Source organism: Dromaius novaehollandiae, chromosome 3, assembly GCF_036370855.1.
Source record: "Dromaius novaehollandiae isolate bDroNov1 chromosome 3, bDroNov1.hap1, whole genome shotgun sequence".
Taxonomy (NCBI): domain Eukaryota; kingdom Metazoa; phylum Chordata; class Aves; order Casuariiformes; family Dromaiidae; genus Dromaius; species Dromaius novaehollandiae.
The window spans coordinates 41,315,127-41,334,980 of NC_088100.1; the positions used below are offsets into that span (position 1 = coordinate 41,315,127).

The following is a 19,854-nucleotide window of genomic DNA, read 5'->3' on the forward strand; positions in this document are numbered from 1 at the left end:
GAAAACCAAGACAGGTTGTTTGGAAGCAGTGAAACTAATGCAGCTCAGTTTCCTGTAGATTTGTGTCTTACTGCATAAATCCTCCTAGTTCCTCTCTCTTATCAGAGTTTCACACATCTGCAATATGCTTAGTTCCCTTGCACACATCTCCTTTTCTCTCGCATCCCCTGTGCAAGCACACACATTAAAAAAAAAAAAAAAGAAATCTCCAGATGTCCCCCATGCACAGGGCATGGCAAGAGGGCCGAAGGCAGCGTGTGCTGTGGTATGCAGGGAGCTGTCAATGGACAGGGCAGTGTGCCTGAGCTGTAGCTGGAGGCCAAATGGTGCAGGTAACTGTGTACCTCGTTAAAACCTGCAAATTGATTCTCCCTAGTCTTCCATTTCTAGAAGGCTTGTAGAAAATCAATCTTGGTATCTCTAGCTCAGCAAATGAGTTAAACAGTTATTAGGAGACTGATGGGCAGTCAGACAAGACGACCACATCAGCATCATTTCTTTTGGAAACTGAGCCATAAAAGAAATGTAGGAAACTCACTATTCGCTGCTATGTGGCAGGTCAATGAGAAATGAAAGTCATTTGGACCTTAAGACTGCTCAGGTGCTTGAATGAAATGTTGATAGTCTCACAGTTGGGGTCCTCATCATAAAATTGGCTCCACTCTTAGCACTAATTGGTAAATTCATCAGAGATGTTGAAGAGTTTGATCTCATCTCATGCTCCTTATCCAAGCAGAATTGATGGAGCAGGCAGAGTCAAAAAAGTAGCATCTCATCCAGTCAGTGTAAGTACTGGAGGATCATTATGATGAACTACAGCAGCCTATTATTCCCTTTAGATCCCCATAGATACTGTTGGTTATTAGATGTGTGAAGCCAAGCGTATTAGATTCACTGCCTTCTAATACTACAGTATTTTTAGAACACTTCAGTGCCGTATGTGGAATTGTGATGAGTTGAAAGGTCTTGTAAACAGCTCTCTGATACATACAATAACTTCATTCATCTCAGAAACTTTAATGGTCGTTGTTTACTGGGACTGTTTTCGAAGGCAGCTTGGATTTAAACAGTATGTATGTGGAAGATGTAACCTCTGTGTGTGTGTTGTATGCTTTTGTGTTAAGTCAAAATTAGGTGGAAAGGGTATGGATTAAAAAAATTGCTTCTTTTCGCAGGGTGATCAGACAGCATTGCACCGGGCTACTGTTGTAGGCAACACCGATGTCATAGCAGCTCTCATTCAAGAGGGGTGTGCTTTGGACAGACAAGACAAGGTAACAAGGAAAAGCAGAGCCCTGTGACATGGCAGCCTTGCTAGCCAGTAATACTAAGGTCACATAGAGTAAGTTATGATTTATACTCCTGAGTTAGGCATCTAATGCTTTGAAAGTAATTGGAACAGTTGCACTGGAAAAAAAGGCATACTGTATCTTCAATATAAACTTCAGATTTACTTACCTTTTGACCAAGGTGATCATTTTTTAATTAATTTTCCCTACCAAAAACACTGCACAATTTCCCTTGTTTATACTAGAAACCGAGAGTTCCAGACTGTATATTTAGTTTGGAAATAAACATAACTAATTTCAAGTTCCAAACAAAATATTCAGTGCCTTTCTCTCTGCTCTCTAGGAGATGTAGGAAGAAATAAAAGGTAAAGATAGGAAGATGCAGAAGGTAGAAAGGAAAAAGTTCTGTAGGGTTCCAGGACATCGCCAGATGACATTGGAGTATCTCTTTTACCTGCTAATCCTATTTTTGGCTTTTATTCTGATGGCACAAGTGTGTGTTCTTGATGAGAACTTACTATGTGTCTTAGTTTTGCACAAAGGAATAACATACCTATAGATAATTCCCACCACAGGCCCCCTTTGAGCTATGTGGAGTAGAATCATGATCAAAACCAGCATGATCTTCTCTCCCAAATACCTGGCTGTGACTTTTGAACTAAAGGAGAATTATTGAGTAGCCATCAGGAGCTTCAGAAGTTACAGTTTTTATGGGAAGGCTGTGGGAGAAGAAGGTGATAAATACCAGCTTTCACTCCAGCCAATACAGAGCAGTGGAGCATGGCTGGTACTCACAAGGCAGTGTGGCATTACACTTGGGTGGGAACTGAAGCATCACTGAAGCAGAGGTTTGAGAGAGATGAAAGTATACAGGGTGTTTGTGGAAGTTATTTTAAGTCTGGTGTATTTCTGTTTCTGCTAAGAATAAAATAGAAAAGTAGATAGTAGGAAAGGAAGATTCATTTTTTAAATGTGTGTGCACACAATACACTAAACTACTCCTCTTGTCCATGTGCTCTCCAGGATGGGAATACTGCTCTTCATGAAGCTTCTTGGCATGGATTCAGTCAGTCTGCCAAACTGCTTGTTAAAGCAGGAGCTAATGTTCTCTCCAGGAACAAGGTGAGGCGCATATAGAAGGAGCTTTCATTGCGGATGTAACATAGCTGATTCTCATCCCTGGAGATTTCTGGTCATGACATTTCTCAACAGGTGGGGGACCAGCTCACAGTGAGATTTCTTATTCCTTTTGCATTAATCACAGCTAGATGATTCCTCCACAGGTATCAGGAAATTCATATTTTGACAGCTGCCACAGGAGGAACTCCATAGCACTTTAAATGATACATTAATTAAGGCTGAAGAACACTGGAATTCCTATGGGAATACCCACAGTACTGTAATTTATACTGAGTGGTTTCATTGTGATTGGTGTAATATAAAATGAACATGAATAATAATAGGAGAATGGCATTCAAAATCCAATTTTTGAGAAACTATCCAATGAATGTAAGTTACAGAGGAAAAAAATAGTGATTCTTTTGTTAGAAAGTTCTTCTTAATATGCTAATGTAGGCACTTATTGAAACTTATAAAGAATCTGGAGTATTTTTCTTTTGATATTTATGAAATCTTGAGAGCAGTTCTGAGGGAAGGATAAAACAACAAGGAGTTTTACGTTCCACTCTTAACTGTCATATTTGTGGGAGACTTGTCTTCAATTCACTAATCCAGAAGTTAATGAAATAATCTAAGAAATAGCAATAGCAGCATATGGGATGAGTTGAATTAGGGTTTGGCGTGCTCTGCCGATGGGTCAGTCAAACTACATAGCTGGCACTGTGTCCTTCGTTAGAGGCGAGAGGACTTTGGAATGGGATCTGGGATCTCTGAGTATTTTTTAACAGGAGAATGACAAGTTATTTTGGTAACATATCTCTAAAACTACAATTGAAAGGAGCTAGGGAAGCAAGAGGAGAAAGGAGACAAGTAGCCGAAGGAAAGTCCCAAGATTTTCAATAAAAACACACATTGCCTAGGCATAGGGTGTGTTTCTGTATGTGCATGTGTATATATGCAGTACATATGTGTATGTTTGTACAGTTGTCATCACTTTGCAGCTAGTAATTACATTGTCTTTGATATTATTTTATGTGTATTCCTTCTTTTATGTTGCTCCAACTTCCAATTTTTATTTTCTGTATTTATTTTTGCTGTAATGTTCATCTAGATTTGTATTAAAGATACTTTAGACAGCTTCCCGTGCTTACACATTACACGTGACAGACAATAGTATTTGACTGTATAGCTTTCTGAGCAATTATACCCCTCTCTGTGGATATGTTTGTCTGTGTCTATGCGTACACATAGGAACAAAGGTGTGTGCTTAAGATGCAAGTCCTGGGTGCTTGGATGCCTGAGGGTATTAGAAGATTTAGTTTACAATGCAGCATATGTCAAGTGTTTTGAGACAACCTCTTCTAAAAAGTATGTGCACAGGATAGTCTGGCAGTGCTGATGTCTGAAATGTGACTGGCTGGCATTAACACTGTGTGAGCAGCTCCTGTGCTGGTCTTTCGTGTTTTGCCCATGTGATCCTCTCCCTTTGTATATCAGTGTTTGGAATTTTTTTTTTAATGGGCAAGACCTTTTCTCAGGAGTTACTGAAAAACAAAGGGAGTGAGCATTCTTGCAGACAGGCACGCTTTCACCCCTACTGCTTCCAAGAAAAATGGCGAGCTTAATTCTGTTTAATCCCAAAATGGCTTCTCTGAAAAGCGCTCAACTTCTTACGTTGCTGACAGCAAGGCACAATCGTTCCACCAGCTTTTGTGGCAGCCAGGACAAAGTGTCATGTGCAGGAGCAGCCCACAGGCTCTTGGCTTACACCTGGAGGTCTTGGAGGTTTGGACTGCGTGACTCTCACTGCCCTGTTAATGGGAGAGAAGCGGTCTTCTAGAGCTGCCAGACTCTGCTAAGCAGCAGAAAGCTAGAGAGGTTTGACTCTGTAGCCTGCTAGTTTGTGTAATTCCTGGTTATTTCTTTTAGAACTGCTTGGGGAAGACTTGTATATGTGCACTTCTTACAGCACAGCATCTTGAGCACAGTGTGTAAAAAAGTAATGCCGCTGAAGATGGTTTCTATTTTAAATCTCTGAGCAGAGGCCGGACAGGATACCCAGGATTTTAAAGGCAAGCCAGGCAGAAAAAGGGATATGTGGAATAACCTCCTAGAATCCAGAAGAGTCAGTAGCTGTGTGTGTCCTGTCCAGCAATCACACTGGAAATCCAGTTTATTTTCAGTCAAGTTGGTGTAATAAAAATTCTTCTAGTGTGATAGGATCATCCCATGGAGTGAGTTCTTTTTAGATCCTTGACCAGTGTGTACATTTTGGTGAAGCCTGGTACGCCTTGGATCCCCTACCCCTCTCGCAGAAGTCAATGCGAGGTTTGTCATGCCGTGGGAGAGGGGCCAGGCCAGCTCTGCGAGCTCGGTGGCTCCTGTGAGCAGCTCCTCATGCACTGCAGGCTGGGCAGGACCTCTGTGCCTTCCCACCAGTACTGACACATCAAATGGCCGTTAATAAAAGCATCACAGAGGCTTTTCAGGGACTGTTCAGAAAGAAAAGAATTGTTGCATCTGCCACAATTCAGAAACTACCTTCAGACCTGAAATACTCTGTAATGTGTAATCAAAGACTGAAGACCACATCTAAGAGTTGTCTCTTTGTAGTTCAAATCCTGCGACTTTGATCAGTATCCTGAAAGTTTGAGGGACAAATTAAAGATAATAATCAAGGTGAGGCAGTCAGGCTAGTAAGCGTGTGAAACCTTTTTACTTGAGCTGATTTCATTTCTGGTTCTCAGGGACCGAAAAAACCAAACATTTTCAGGCCAAGAAAAGCCCAATACTGTCAGGAAACTTGTCAGACCAATAAAACCCCTCACTGTGTTAGAAAAACAGTATGCAGGCAAACTCTATTTTTAGATTTCTCCCAGTAAAAACTGCATGCTTGCTTCTTTTCTGGGGTTCAGTTTACCTTCTGTTTTCCTTTTCTTCTCTTGCCTGAAGACTTTCAAGCTTTGTGAGCATCCAGGCTCTCCTCTGTAGCCTAAAATCTGCACCTTGCCCTGTGTGATCACATACAGACACCCAGCCAGACTCGGATATGGGTTATGATGGAGCTGTATTATGATCATAAGCAAACAGAAATCGGTCTGAACCATGTCTGTCTTACACCCTGCAGCCGTCACAGCAGGCTTTGCTGGACACCTGAGCTGCAGTGTCATGACAGCATGTTTCTTTGTGGGAGGGGGAAAAACCCTAAATACAAGGATTAGCTTTCTATGGTAGAAGCATTCATGCAAATACACTCTTGTCCTTCAGCATGCAAAAATACGCACACACTGTAGGGTGAAGGAGTAGACCCTCTAGTGAGGAATGGGAAACTCAGCACCCCTTTGCTTTGCTAGGCGGTGGGATGGGGTAGCCAGCGGGGCTTGCCCCAGGGTGAAGCTGCTCTCCCAGGCTTAGCAGGGCACAGGATCAGCGCTCCTGGGGAGGCGGCTGCTCTGAGTGTGAACTCTGTAGGTTCCTCCTTCGCCTCCCTCCCATCTTTCTTTTCCACTTGCATGTGCTAATTTTTAGATGTTTGCAGCAGATTAGGAACAGACAGAGAAAAGTAGAGAAGGAAAATGTTATATAGATAATAGGGTTGAAAGCCAGACTGTGTCCTGAGGAGTATCAAGACATGGGAAGATTTTTCCTTTTAATTAAGTTCTTGATAATGCTGTTTATTTTTAATGGCCCAGAAAGTTTCTAAGTTCTTTGCTTCCTGTAAATAGACTTGAGCAGTGCAGATTTCCTTGAACTGTCCAATTCCCACCTTTATGATATCCCAGGTAAACGATTTCATGCTGGAGAGGGTATTTCAGTCTCCAGGTTTATTCAGCTCATAGCTTTGTTGAAATGACAGCGACAGTTTCCACTGCTGAGTGGGAGATGCTTCTCTCCTTGTGGGGAGAAATGTGAGACTTTATTTTTTGATGCTTTTTTAATGATATATGTCCAATTTCTAAAGATGGCTTTTGTATTTTCCTGTATTTCTCTAAGGCAGGTAACACACCTCTTCATCTGGCTTGCCAGAATAGCCATTCCCAGAGTACTCGCGTTTTATTACTTGGAGGATCTCGGGCAGACCTCAAAAATAATGTGAGTTTTAAAAAGGACTTGTGTTATCTTTTGTGTGCCTTTGTATTAACTATATTATTCCAACATGTGGAAGTGCTCAGAAGTGTTTCTGCTGTGATTTTTGTTATAAACACTGTTGAAAAAACACTAACAAACTGAGTATATGTAGTGTGCAGGAGTGCTTGTGATAGGATGGAGCAAAGTGTTACTTGCACCCGTCCCTTGAGGGGGTGGAAGCAGAGGGGTTTTGCTGTCAGACCAGCACTGCTTGGCTGCGCGCTGCTTTGGACCAAAGGACGCCAGTCAAATTCTGCGCAAAGGGGCCTTTGTTCTCAAAAAGATGGCAAGTCTTAAAGGTATTTTGTGCCAGATCAGAGAAAGCCTCCTGACACCTGCTCTCTCTGAGATAGATTGTATCCTGCGTGTCAGTCTGTACGGTGGGGTAGATGCAGAGTGACTTCAATTCCAGACAGCTTTCCTCCTCTAAAATGGATCTGGCATGATAAAAGATGAAAATCTATAAAAGGAAGCCAGATAACTTTGTCGTGCCTTGATGCCAAGGTTGGCAGAAGCACATGGTAACAATGTTGATACATCAGGCTCTGCTCCCCGCCTTTGCTGAGGGGCCCTGACTGAGCAGGGCCTGCCCCCACAGTCACTCTGCTCCAGGCCACTCCTGTCGCCTTTGCAGTATGTGCGACACCGAGTGGAGGTTGTAAATCCTGTTGGTTTGGTGCTCAGGAGAACAGATTTGATATAAAAATGTAAAGCAGCTTTTGTGACGCAGGGCTACGTAAGAGCAACATAATACCTTGCTTAAGAAACCAGTATTTCCCATCAGTGGTTATAAAATTCATATCCCCCCGGACCACCTCCCAGCTATTGCTAAAACTTCCCAGCCGTGACAGTGGCTTTTGTACTGAAGAGAAGGCAGCATTGCTGCTCATAGGAGGAATGTGTCATTTACTGCTCTTTTGTTTTAATAGGATTATTTCATCCGGACCACCATGACAAGCACAAGCTTTCTTACTGCAATTACATGCTTAGAGCTTTGTTTCTGTTTGCAGGCAGGAGATACCTGTCTGCATGTGGCTGCTCGTTATAATCACTTGCCCATCATTAGGGTGCTGCTCAGTGCTTTCTGTTCAGTCCATGAAAAGAACCAGGTCAGTGCATGAACCTCATTGCGACTGTGCACCCTTTGCATACGGCTAGTCATTGGAAAGAGGGATTCCTACCCAAGTAATCCCACTTTAATATGTCTTTCACTGCAGTATTGAGTGCCTAAGCTTCTAAGAGTATCCTTGAAGTAACGGCATACTAGTGGTTTATTATTTTGCCATCACATTTGCATCATTTCTTTAAAACATTTCCTATTTATGAGATTCTTTACAGACATGTGATTGTGTAGAAGAAGATTACGGGATAGGGGCAGGGCACAAGTCTAGGGTTAGGGATTGGGATTCCTCAGTCCTTGCCCTGCTAGTTCTATGCAGCGTGGGACTGTGCAAGAGATTTGGCCTTTTTATGCTTCTGTTTTCGCCTGTGTAACTAGGAGGTAGTAATATTACTGCCATCACAGAGATGCTGTGAAGCAGAGCTCACCACTGTTCGGACACTATAAAAGTGCAAATTTCTTTGGAAAATTTTTTCTTTGTTGTGGTGCATTATGAAATAGTGGGAATTAAAAATATAGCAAAGTGAAGAAAAAGACTGCTTTCCATTCAAAGTAATGATCAGTATAACTGAGGATTAATCATCCTTTTTTTTTTTGTGTGAGAAGTAATTGAAAGCTGTCCCTGTGGCATAGCCTAATTGGGTGGTAGAAGGGAATGGATTTAGTGCGTTAAAAATGCATTAAAGCTCCTAAATAAATAACATATGTGGTATTTTACCACATCATCTCATGTTGCAGGGAAACTTTTCATGTATAGTCCAGGATCATAAAGATGCTTTCTGATTTCTGTGTTTCTTAGATAGGAGGTATTATAGCAAATTAAATGAGTTTCAGCATGTTAAATTTATGATGTAATTTTATTTGGAGATGAGATTTTTAATTTGTAAAATGAGCTACTGAATATTAAGATTATCTGGAATGAACCTGGTATAGAGAAACACCGCTTTCCTTCATTCCCTGCCATTACCAAAGCTGTTCAATAATACTTTACCGTATTTGCACATATAATGGTTTTATTTGTGAACATGCCTCACCCAAGTTAGATTACTGGAAATTTATTGCTTGTTACTAAAGCAGATGTGCCTTTATCTTGTGAAGACAAAATGCAGGGCAAGGGGGACAGGAGGGCATTATATGCGCAAATACAGTCTCCGTTAAACAGCTGCTGGCTCTGTTACCAGTGCCTGAATCTGATCACAGCAGTCCTCACCTCAATACACAGGAACAAGTGCAGGGCTATGTTTCAGGGCTGCACTCATACAGCCTCTTGGCTTTATTCCAAAAGCTGTTTTTTCCTGAGGGATCACATCAAGAGAAAACCACCTATCTTGCTGCTGTTAATTATCTGATTATTTTTGAGTAATGTGATACATGACCACCTGCTCACCAAGTGATCAAACCTGCAAAAAAAAAAAAAAAAAAGTTGCAGTGGGAAAACCAGTTCTGCCCTCAGATGTTGTATCCATTTGCTGGAGGTGGTACGGGGCCGTCTCGGAGTTGTGTCATGTGTCATTTGTTGTAATGCAGATCACCAGAGCCCCAGCTATGTTCCTCCAAGCAAGGCTGCAGGAGCTCTTTGCCCCTCCTGCCCCCTTCCTCCCCAGTCCTCTTTTTTTCTTGACCAAGTCTTAGTTAAGCTTAGTTGTTATATCAGTAACTGTAGGTCTTTCGAAGTAGGAGCAGCCTTTAGGAGGCTCAGATTTCTGCATGGTGAGACCCAAAGATGTGTGTTACATGGTTGTGTTTTGCTTTGTAATTTTCAGGCAGGAGATACAGCACTCCACGTAGCTGCTGCTCTAAATCACAAAAAGGTGGTTAAGCTGTTGCTGGAGGCAGGGGCTGATGCATCAGTTGTCAACAATGTAAGTAGAACATGAAGCTTCTTTGATATTTTGTATTAACGCAGACTCTCTTCAAGCAATTTTTTCTAGCATTGATAGAAAATATTTGGGTATGACAGCTAAATTAAATGAGTGAATTAAAACAGTTAGTCATTTTACTCCTGTGCACAGAGCAGTTAACTAACCTTATGGGAAGAAATCTGCGTTTCCAGCAACTTGTGTTTTGAAGGAATTAATGTGCTCTTTTTCCTCTTAGGCAGGTCAGACTCCTCTAGAGGTGGCCAGGCAGCACAATAACCCTGAGATTGCGCTTCTCCTCACTAAAGCATCGCAGGTATGTTACAGATGTCTTTTGTTGGCAGTAAACTCTGAGTGGCCCTGGCACACACGTGTGCAAGGAGCTGAGGCCAGACTCTAGTCCGCAAGGATATGCACGGTCACTGCGGTCCTGAAAGCCTGCGCTGGGCTGCCCTGAAGAGCTACCTGTCCCTAGTCCTCAAGTTTCTGCCGTTGAAGGCGCCCATGTTTCTGCGGCACGTCGTGTGCTGTCCTCAAGTCTAGCTGAGGTGGAGCCGCTGGAGCCCAGCAAGTTGCACAGGTTAGGTCTCTGCGGTCTGTGGTGGTCAGCATTTTTGGAGTGCTGGCAGAGGTCACACCTGGCTCGAGCGGCAGAGGATGGTGCAGTGGAAACCCTTGTTACCTGTGGTAGCCTGGTGGTTCATGGTCCTGGTTCATAAGAGTTCCCTGTTTGTGTCCCTGTCTGACTGACACCTTTTTTCTCAGCTCACTGGCTTTTGTGGTACTTCCACGTATTTTACAAAGAGTCTGTGTGCCTGCTTTGGAGGCAAGGATCTCATGGGGAGCTGAGTACTTAATTAAGCACTACTATCTTCTGTACAGCACATTGCTGACAGCAAAGTGTCCCTCATGGACTTAGCTTGGTGGTGGTGTGTTTTCACAGCCATAAATGCGCGCGTTATTTGGCCCATCTGACTACACCTGGGAGTGCATTCTGCTTTATATATTGTCTTTTGGTAGATGTGTAAACCAATCTGCTTTATTACTTGGCCTCAGTGGCAGGAAAGAGCACAGCATCACTGAGTAACAGCGTTGTCTGTCTTCAGGTTTCACGCTTTAGTCGTGGAAGGAGCCTGAGAAAGAAAAGAGAGAGACTGAAGGAGGAAAGGCGGGCTCAGTCCGTACCTCGAGATGAAGTGGTGCAGAGCAAGGTACAGCCCAGCATCGCCAGCTATATCTGTTGTGAGGAGGGAGTGTGAATAAAACCCATTAGGGCTAAAAATATTTGGATGTGTCCATTTTGTGTGACTGCAGCAGCTGTCTGTGTAGCCCATCTGAGGGAAGTCCTGGGGGCCAGGGAAGCGTATCGTGCTTTGCTGGTAAAGCCTCTCGGTTGCCCATTCATGCATGCAGACCAGCTTAACATTGAAAAATGGAAGAAAAACCACCTTTTCCCCATCTCTGCAACTGCTGTGAACTCCCTGTCTTTCCTTCAAATAGGGCAGTGTCTCAGCTGCTGATGACACTCAGAGCAGTGACCAGCCACCCCAGAGGAAAAGCGAGCTGAAGGATGAACCCCGGTCAACTTCACCAGATCCCAAAGGGAAGAAGGGCAAAAAGAAAAAAACAAAAGAAAAGGTATCAGTAGATTTAAAATGGCCGAGAGAGAAGGGCTGACTGTTCACTAATGTCCCTTCTGCTTGCCAGTGAGCAGGATGTCATCTCTGTCATGCTCTCCAGCCTGTGCTGTGGAGTAGTAGTCTTCAGACAAAACCAGTTTCTGATGGGGAAATTCTTTTGCTGGGGGTCACGTAAACTGGATTTGGGCAGAAACCTGGTTATTGTGTTGACAAATGGCAGGTTGTGGCCAGTCACAGCAGCTGCGTTTATGTTTTAGTCAGGTTTTTGTGATAATTACCACAATGGATCTGTCTAGTTCCCACGAGGAACAGCTTACTAGAGGGCCCGTAAATAGGGAAAATGTTGTACATATTTTATGCAGGTTTCAGCACTCTCAGACCCCATTTCCCCAGCTGATCAGCAAACACTCCCTCAGCCCCAGCAAAGCTTGCCTAAACGCAGAAGTAAACATCGCTGCTCCTCTCCGCCGCCTCCCCATGAGGTCCGAGCCTACCAGCTGTACACACTCTATCGGGGAAAGGATGGGAAAGTAATGCAGGTGAGCAAGCTGCTGCTCTCGGCGGGGGGAGACGCACTGAGGAGCACGTGGAGTTGGGGCACAGTTAGCTAATCAGGCAGAAAATGCACTTGATTAACTGCACTTTCAAGGGTATGAAATTACAACTGTGGATTTATGTTCTTTGCTTGGGCTTCAGCTCTGTTTTGGCATGAAGTCTGGTAAACAATAAGCTGGTTTTATTAGTACTAAGGAATGCATACTTAACTAGTTTTGATCTATTAACTATTTCCTTTTTGTAGATAAGGTATGAACAGTGTTTGGAAACGACACTGGTGCTTTTATGATACACTTTGGAATATTAAGTTTTCCGATCAGAAATGTGAAGAGCTTTTCCAAAGGAGAAAAATAAAAGCGCCGTGTGAGCATTGAACCTTATTACCCAAACCAAGAACTTGAGCATATTCAGTACATTTTTTTTCAATTCTTTCTGTTTATTGCAGCAAGACTTTTGGGATTCTAAGATTACTAGAGGCAGGAGCTTTACAGAAATTGGCTCACAAATAAACCAGGAGTACCAGCTCATGTGCATTATTCCACTTCAGAGATTAATATTTTACTCCACCCAGTTTATTTTATTCTGCAAATATTTACCAGTACACATTTATAAAACAGCATGAAAGCAGAAGGCAAATTACCCTGTAGACACTGTAAATTTCTGTACTGCTGCTTTTCTTAAGCAGCACCCTGTGCCTCTGGGAGAACAGTCCTTTAGCTTCACTAGCTTCTCACATCCATCCACCAGCTATCCTTGTTCCTTTGCTGTGCTTTGAAATTCAAAAGATTATAAAGATCACTAAAGTCAGACCTCAAAGGCTTTATTGGCCATGGTTTCCAAGATCTGACGGTATAAACAGTGGGAAATTTCCAGACACATGCATTATGGGATTTTGCTGATAGCAGGCAGATGAGCCAAATAGCTTGCAGATGAGCCAAAGCCATAATTATCGTCAGTCGTTTTATGGTAGTAGTTGGGAAGGATGGAGGACCTTTCAGACAGTAAAAGGAGTACATCCCTGTCCCTAGGATCTGACAGTAGGAGAATGCCAAGTAGGAAAGATTTAGGGAGCAGGAAGAAAGATTTAGAGAGCAGATAGGATCTGTATACAAAAATTAATCTGTTCACAAAGATTAGCTTAATATGGCTAGACTCCTTTTTTAGCAATTCCTGAAATACATGATGCTCCTCTCTCCCCTTCTTTTCGGCTCATCTGTCTTCTCTGATGCCCTCAGGCCCTGAACAGCAAACAGAATGTCTGAAGTACATTTATTTCTGATGCTTTCTCTAGCGCTCTGCAAACCACCCACCTTCCCCTGCTGTGAGAGTAAGTCCTAATTTGTGAAACAGTACTGTATGGCCAAAGGAGAGAGGGAGGCTCCCTCAGGGACAGACTCAGAGCAGCCTTGTTAGGCTCCTGACTCACCCCCTGAAGGAGCCAACTTCTGTTTGCGGACCGCAGAGGAAACCTATGGGGATGAGCTGCCTTCGCCTGAGGGAAGTTTTTGTGACAGTCTCCCTGACAGATTTAAGTGGGGTCAGCACGGATCCCCTCGCAGACGAGCTTGGGGAGTCTGTCATGCAAGGCAGAGGAAGGCAGCGGATTCAGAATGAAAGCATCAAGACACAAAGTGGAGCCCGGTAACGTTTGGTGCCCCCTCATATGGCACATGGTACCACAGCTTACACGATCTGACCTCATTTGTACTTGTAGTCCCAGTGAAATCAGCAATGCTGTGTGTTAGGATTTGTCCACAGAGGTCAGTCCTTTTCTAGGCTGCGCTTCTCCAAACAATATACTGCTGGGGCATCTTTCTGTCCTCTGCTGAGCTGTGAGATAGTCTCAGGAGGGTGAGATACAGTACATGGTACAGAAAAGTACAACAGTGACCCAGAGGAGCTGTGATAATGTTCCAAGTGCTCAAACAGCACAGAGGGGTATAGCAAGCAAATGTATTACTCCTTTCAGGCACCAATAAATGGATGTCGTTGTGAGCCTCTGATAAATAAACTGGAGAATCAGCTGGAGGCAACTGTGGAAGAGATAAAAGCTGAGTTTGGGACAGTACAAGATAAGATGAATGTTAAGCTGGGCCAAATGGAAAGCAAGACTCAACATCAAGTAAGAAAATGATTCAGAGGTCTACTTGTCCGCGTGATTATTAGAAACGCATCCTAAGCTTAGTGAATATTTTCATTGTCACTGTTGTTTATTACTTCTTGTGTTGTAAAAAAAAGAACCTGAAATCTAATATTCAAGACCAGGGAACTGTGACATTCTACAGGGACCTAATGTTGCAAAGTAGGGTCTTGAGAAAAAAACACAGTTAATGTGTAAGTGGCTTCAGGCACTTGTTTAGACAATAAATCTGACTGCTTGAGGCCCTAAGAGGGAAGCTAAAGACAGAATGCAATCCTACAGCTGATAGTTTTATAACTGTAAAATCCCTTTTGTTGAGTTCTGCACTGATATGCAAAATCCTTTAAATTATTTATTTTTAATGCTTTTTTTATCATAATTTTTTGATTGCAGCTTTTTGCAAGCTGTCTCTAATTGTAGTTGGCAGCATGCCTAGAAATGAAGACTGGAGGAGAGAATGTACTTTGACTTATACAGTTCAAAAGTTGTTTTTTGTTTGGTTTTTAACATGATCATTTCAGCTCAGTTTTGTTTTTCCCACAGCTCCGTGTTTTAGATAAGCTCATGGCTGAGCGGCTGTCTGCAGAGAGAACAGAGTGCCTTCATCGCCTTCAGCAGCACACTGAGCTAGAAAAAAATGAGGGAGAGAAACGGCAGGTAGGGCTTCAAACAGCTGAGTTAGCTGAGATGGGTCAGTTCAAGAGTTTTGTTCCAGCAGGCAGAGAGAACATCGGAGATTTATCTCATCTGTTGAATCAGGCAAAGGAACTTCAAAGAACAAATTATTCCTATTCCCCACCCTAATCTCTAAACCAAATTTACAAAGCCTTAGCTTTTTTCTAAATCCAGTCTGACCATCATAATTTAATTTTGAAGGACTGAAGTATGGGATCTTTAACAAAGATATCTTTTCCCTAACAATGCTTTGCAAAAATTGCTATGGCTACATTTGTTCTTTCAGCTTTCACTAAGTTAATTCTTGCAGTGTAATTAGCACGTCATTTATTTTCCTGCCACAAAATATCTCAAGATAGTGGGGGCCTGAAAACATAACCTTCAGGAGAGAAAAATGTTCAGAAAGAACATCTGAAGGATGTTTGTAGGAACATCAGCAAATAGTAAAAAAGGTGCAAGATCTGTTTTGTTCCTTTTATTCTCATCCATTTGGTTTTGTGCCCTGAGAATCTGTTCCTTCTCCTTAGTCCATTCCATGCATTAAAAGGCTTCAGCTCTTCCCTCTGACTTTGGCAATAGTATACCATCTCCACGCTGTGTATTACTGCCAATAAGCAAGTTATTTTTATACACTTCTTTAACCAGCATTAGAATAATTGTTCCAGTAGAGATTCAGCTCTGACCTATCTTGCTTCTGTACAAACTCACCATTAAAACATGTTAAGAAAATTGTATTTCTCCAGTCATGTAGGGACAGTAAACTTAGAATGTAATTTACTTTCCCATTATTGGTATTCTTTTAAGACGGGAGAAATACATTTTGTGCTAACCTTAGTAAAAAAATGTAGTAAAAAGTCGTGACTCTTTATCCATGTAAAAAGGCTGCTGTGCTAAATCCCATTGCAAAGTAATGATCAAGCTACTTTGTCTAATATGTGCAAAACAGTTTTGTCCAAAGAAAAGTATTTACGAAACTAAGGCAGCTTTAGTTTTTATTTTGTAGGAAGGCACATAAGTATTATATTGACTTCTTAATGTTCAGGCTTGTGCTCTATCTCCTTGTAGTTTAAGAAAGGAGATCCAGGAATGATAAATCAGGTGAATCAAAATTACCATTAAGAGATATCCTCTATTCTCGTTCTGTCTAATTGAAGGTCTAATTGAAAACCACTGTAAAGACTGACTTGGCCTTTATTAAATGCTTTTGTCCATTCGCATAGGAGTTCCTGACCTAAATTCACAAAGCCATTTGAAACAGGGAAAAGAGCTCCTAATTTTGTAAACGGCTATTGGCAAATGCCTCTGCAACTGTTAAGTACCTCTGTAATTTGAAAGCTGCTAGTTCTTTCTAATTTAGTGCTGGGCTTATCTTGTATCACCAAATTAACAGGAGAGCAAAAGTGGGTAATGGTATAAAGCTGTGTCCCCGAAACATCCGATTTGAATTTCACTCTTAGCAAATGGCAGGTTTGACCACATCTGGTGTTGCTTGCACTCAGAAGGTTCCCTTGACTGTGTTATCAAACAAGTCAGCCCTGGTCAGAGGACTGAACAGTTGCACTTGAAGTAGCACATTCAAATCTAAGGTGGTGACTTGGACTAGAGGTGCCTTTCATAGCAAATTCATAATTCTTCATCTTCTCTGATTTGTAGCCCTTTAAATATTCCCAATGGCAGCATGCATATCCCTACAGTGAGTCTAAGCCCACTGACACCAGGCTTGCTTCTCATCGTCCCTGCCACACATCCTCAGCAGTCCAGGCCAAAAATGGCTCGTCTAACTTATATCCTCTTTCTTATAGATTTCCCTGGTCGATGAGCTGAAGACTTGGTGCATGTTAAAAATTCAGAATCTGGAGCTCAAGCTTTCTGGTGATTCCAGGTCATCGAGACCAAAATCAACTTTGTCCACTTGTGAGTCTCTCACCGAGACCCTGGACACTGAGAACAATGCCCACAGCACCAAGAACTGTAAAGCCCAGCAGGCCACGCTGCCGACAGAGGGCTCCCACCAGCATTCCTATATCACGCTTCCAAATAGTCTCTCAGAAGATGGGGCAAGGAGTGGAGTCCAGATGCCAGAACAGAGCTTTGGACAGCATTTTTGCGTTCAGCAAGATGGTGCATCAGGTACAACCTTGTCAGATACTCAGATGTGGTAGTCAAAGGCCAGCTAATTAACTGAGAGATACTTGTGTTAACACCACGGATAATAATTCTGGCTCTGTGCTTTTCCTCATCCATATGCACAATGTCTTGGGATGAGAAAACACTTCAATATTCCACTGGGAATATTTGAAGACATAGCTGGGTGGAATTCCACTGTCTCTTCCTGCTGCTTCTATGTTACTATGTCTTTGAAGCCAAGTCCTTTGATGCTCTAAATAACTATATTTTTTTGAAGTTTCTCCAGCCTTCTGGACAGAACTGTTCCCACCCTGCTGTTTGTCAGGAAGGTGCATGGATTATCTGAAGTTCACTCAAGAAAATATATTGCATTTAGTGCTTTTCAGATGTATGAATCCCATAATGGTAGGCAGCGAGGATCCAAAACTCAGATGTTGATTTCCCTTGTTAATGTTCAGACTACAGGCCTATAGAATAAGCCTCTTATTTTTTCTCACTTTCCTTGAGCCAAAGAGTGTTTAAGTATTAGTTCATTATGGAACTGACAAGAAAAAATGGCTGAGAACATTCAAGCCCATTCAGAGATCAAGGCCATCCTGAGAATATGGAAGACCTTACTTAAAGCCACTCCTCTGTGCTTGGCCCAGTAAGCTTTTGAGGGAAAAAGAAACAGGCAGAATGCAATCCCTGCTGCGGTCTCCACATCCAAGGAGAGCCCTATAAAAGCGTTGAGGCTTCTATAAAATGGATTGTATGTACCCCTGAAACATGACCCCACAGAGAGAACAGACATGGACAGGGACACCCCATGAGACTAGACAGGCAGGAGAAGACCATACATGAGAATCCTGCTGCAGTATGAGTGTCAGCTAGTTTGCTGAACACTTCAGAAGTGTCAATATTTTGGTGTCTTTGCAGAATTAGTGGAGCTTCAAGTTTGTAGAAGTAGGGGGTCCATAAATATCAACAAGCATAAACTGTTTTGGGAATCTTGCCTGATATATTTTATATATCCTCCTTCTAAAGACTCTTGATTGATTGTTGGTAGTCTGTAGTCCCATAACTGCAATGCAGTGCATCTCTGCCTGAGCTAACTTTTCTTTTTTAATGACTCTGTTATATCATCTGACTGTGAAGATGCGATAAAGTAATATAAGCCTCTGCAATGTGCACACAGCGTGGTACAAAGCAAACCACATTGTTCATCAGACTTCAGAACACCAAGAATTCCTGAACATTAAAAGAAGTGCCCAGAGCTTTTCTAAATATATATGTATTTTATTCTACAGGTGCAGAGCAACAGTTAATTGCTGCTGGACCAGCCTCTTCTTCAGCCCCCACGCAAGATGTCAGGCCAAAGGACAAAGCTGCAAGTGCCAGCACTTTCCACAAGTTTCAGCAGGAACTGCCCTCCTCTGAGCTTCTAGGGTCCAAATTAAGACACGTTAAGGTTCAACCTGCTTTGCAGCCCTTGACTGAACCAGCAAAGACCGAACCACAGAGCGGCTGCTTCATCGACAAAGGAACCCAGACAAAGAAACCCAGCAAAAGCGGGCAGTTACGGCACAAAGCCCTGCACCACGCAGGGGCTCATCAGAGCCAGCAGCAGCAGCCCTCCGCTGTGCCTGCAGGGCAGCAGCCTGCCCCTCCGCTCAGAGACACCTCCCAGGCACTGGAGATAACACAGTACTTTTTTGAGGCAGTTTCCACTCAGATGGAGAAGTGGTATGAGCGGAAGATTGAAGAAGCCCGGTGCCAAGCTAATCAAAAAGCACAGCAAGACAAAGCTGCGCTTAAAGAACATATTAAAAGTTTAGAAGAGGAGCTCAGTAAATTAAGGACTAAGGTGCAGAAGGAGAGCTAGCATCCACAGATGAGGTAAAGACAAGCAGTGGGGCTCATTTTGGAACCTACTGTGTAGGAATCTGGAATATTGATAAATATATATGTAGTGCCTGTTACAATACAAACAAAAAAAACGCTCTTTTTCAGGACTAGAAGTAACTTCAGAAGCTCCAGAACCAAGCAGGAGAAATACACAGACTCTTTGTATTGATGACAATGGTATGCTGCAGATTCGATCCTTTCTTTGTGATTTCCAGGAGTCCATTAATTATTGCACTCACACTTTCCAGGTGCTGCTTGAAAACAAACTGCATTAAAAACCAAAACTGCTTTCTGAAAAGGGAATTTTCTTAATTTCCACATAGGTCATATGTGGCTAGAGGGTTCCACTGTATGTTAAATGTTAACATGTGGTGATACCAATACTGAAATAAATCTGGGATGTTGGAGACCTTTTGACAGTAATTCCTCAGTGATAAAGGGCTATCGATACTATTTTCGATACTCCCTATGGCCTTTCTGTAGTCATTGGAGAAAAGCTGCAGAAGCTGACTGAAATCACGAGCCTAACATAGGTGAAAGATGCAGGCTCCCACCTACCTGAGGGAGATGCTAAGGTGAGTCATCTCACTGGGTACAAAGACTTCTGTTGCTGCTTTACTTTGCCTTTAGTTTATATTATTAAAACAAATGCTACATTAAACTTGTTTTTAATGGTTTCCTGGTTGCACAGCAACTTGTACTTTCATGGTTGTTGGGGCTATACTCAAGTAATCTGACTGAAAAATTTCTTCTAGAGCACGGATGGCAAGTATTTTACTAAATCCATGCTATACTGATTGTCATTTATAATTTTTATTTAACTCTCTTCCTTCAAGCAGCAAATGGCTAAATCCTCTACTAGTACTGAAGGAGCATCAGAAAGTCCTACATCTAAAAAAGTGAAAGCTTGATTCCCTGTACTCACATGTTTTTCTGCAGGGTCAGGGTTCTCCCCCAGGCACCTTGTCCAGACTGTTTTCCCTTGTTCTTCCGAATGATTCCTCTCTCTGGTTTTTCTCTTGTATCAATAAAAAGAGCAATCAAGTCCTTGCAGGTCTGCAAAACTTAGGACTGATTTCACAAATAGTTCCACAAAATAGAACTCAGCAACATTTAAAAAAATTTTTTCGGACATGTTTTGCTATAGAATTAAAACTTGCAATAATCAGTGTTTACCAGGCTGACAGACTCCAAATTGCAGCTCACAGAGGGTCATTTTCAATTCTGTGCTGCAACAGTAACACCTAAATTCCTTAGCCACATTTGGGCCCCAGTGTGCTATATGCTGCATAAACTGGAGGCACCATCCCTTTCA

The 19,854-nt window shown here is 42.4% G+C and overlaps 1 protein-coding gene across 4 annotated transcripts in view; it reads left to right on the forward strand.

The window, feature by feature from the left end:
- ANKRD6 (ankyrin repeat domain 6) overlaps positions 1–18,948 on the forward strand; it is a 121,306-nt gene extending 102,358 nt beyond the window's left edge. For 3 of the 4 annotated variants that reach the window (XM_026093391.2, XM_026093393.2, XM_026093390.2), the window contains 13 exons: positions 1,176–1,274; positions 2,313–2,411; positions 6,402–6,500; positions 7,547–7,645; positions 9,420–9,518; positions 9,754–9,831; positions 10,622–10,726; positions 11,016–11,153; positions 11,518–11,694; positions 13,680–13,832; positions 14,394–14,507; positions 16,328–16,655; positions 17,942–18,948. In XM_026093391.2, the coding sequence (XP_025949176.1) occupies positions 1,176–1,274; positions 2,313–2,411; positions 6,402–6,500; positions 7,547–7,645; positions 9,420–9,518; positions 9,754–9,831; positions 10,622–10,726; positions 11,016–11,153; positions 11,518–11,694; positions 13,680–13,832; positions 14,394–14,507; positions 16,328–16,655; positions 17,942–18,516 (2,163 nt within the window). In that variant the 3' untranslated portion in view covers positions 18,517–18,948. The remainder of the gene's footprint in view (positions 1–1,175; positions 1,275–2,312; positions 2,412–6,401; positions 6,501–7,546; positions 7,646–9,419; positions 9,519–9,753; positions 9,832–10,621; positions 10,727–11,015; positions 11,154–11,517; positions 11,695–13,679; positions 13,833–14,393; positions 14,508–16,327; positions 16,656–17,941) is intronic. The other variant, XM_064508776.1, reaches the window with a different exon arrangement.
- Positions 18,949–19,854: the final 906 nt, after the last annotated feature.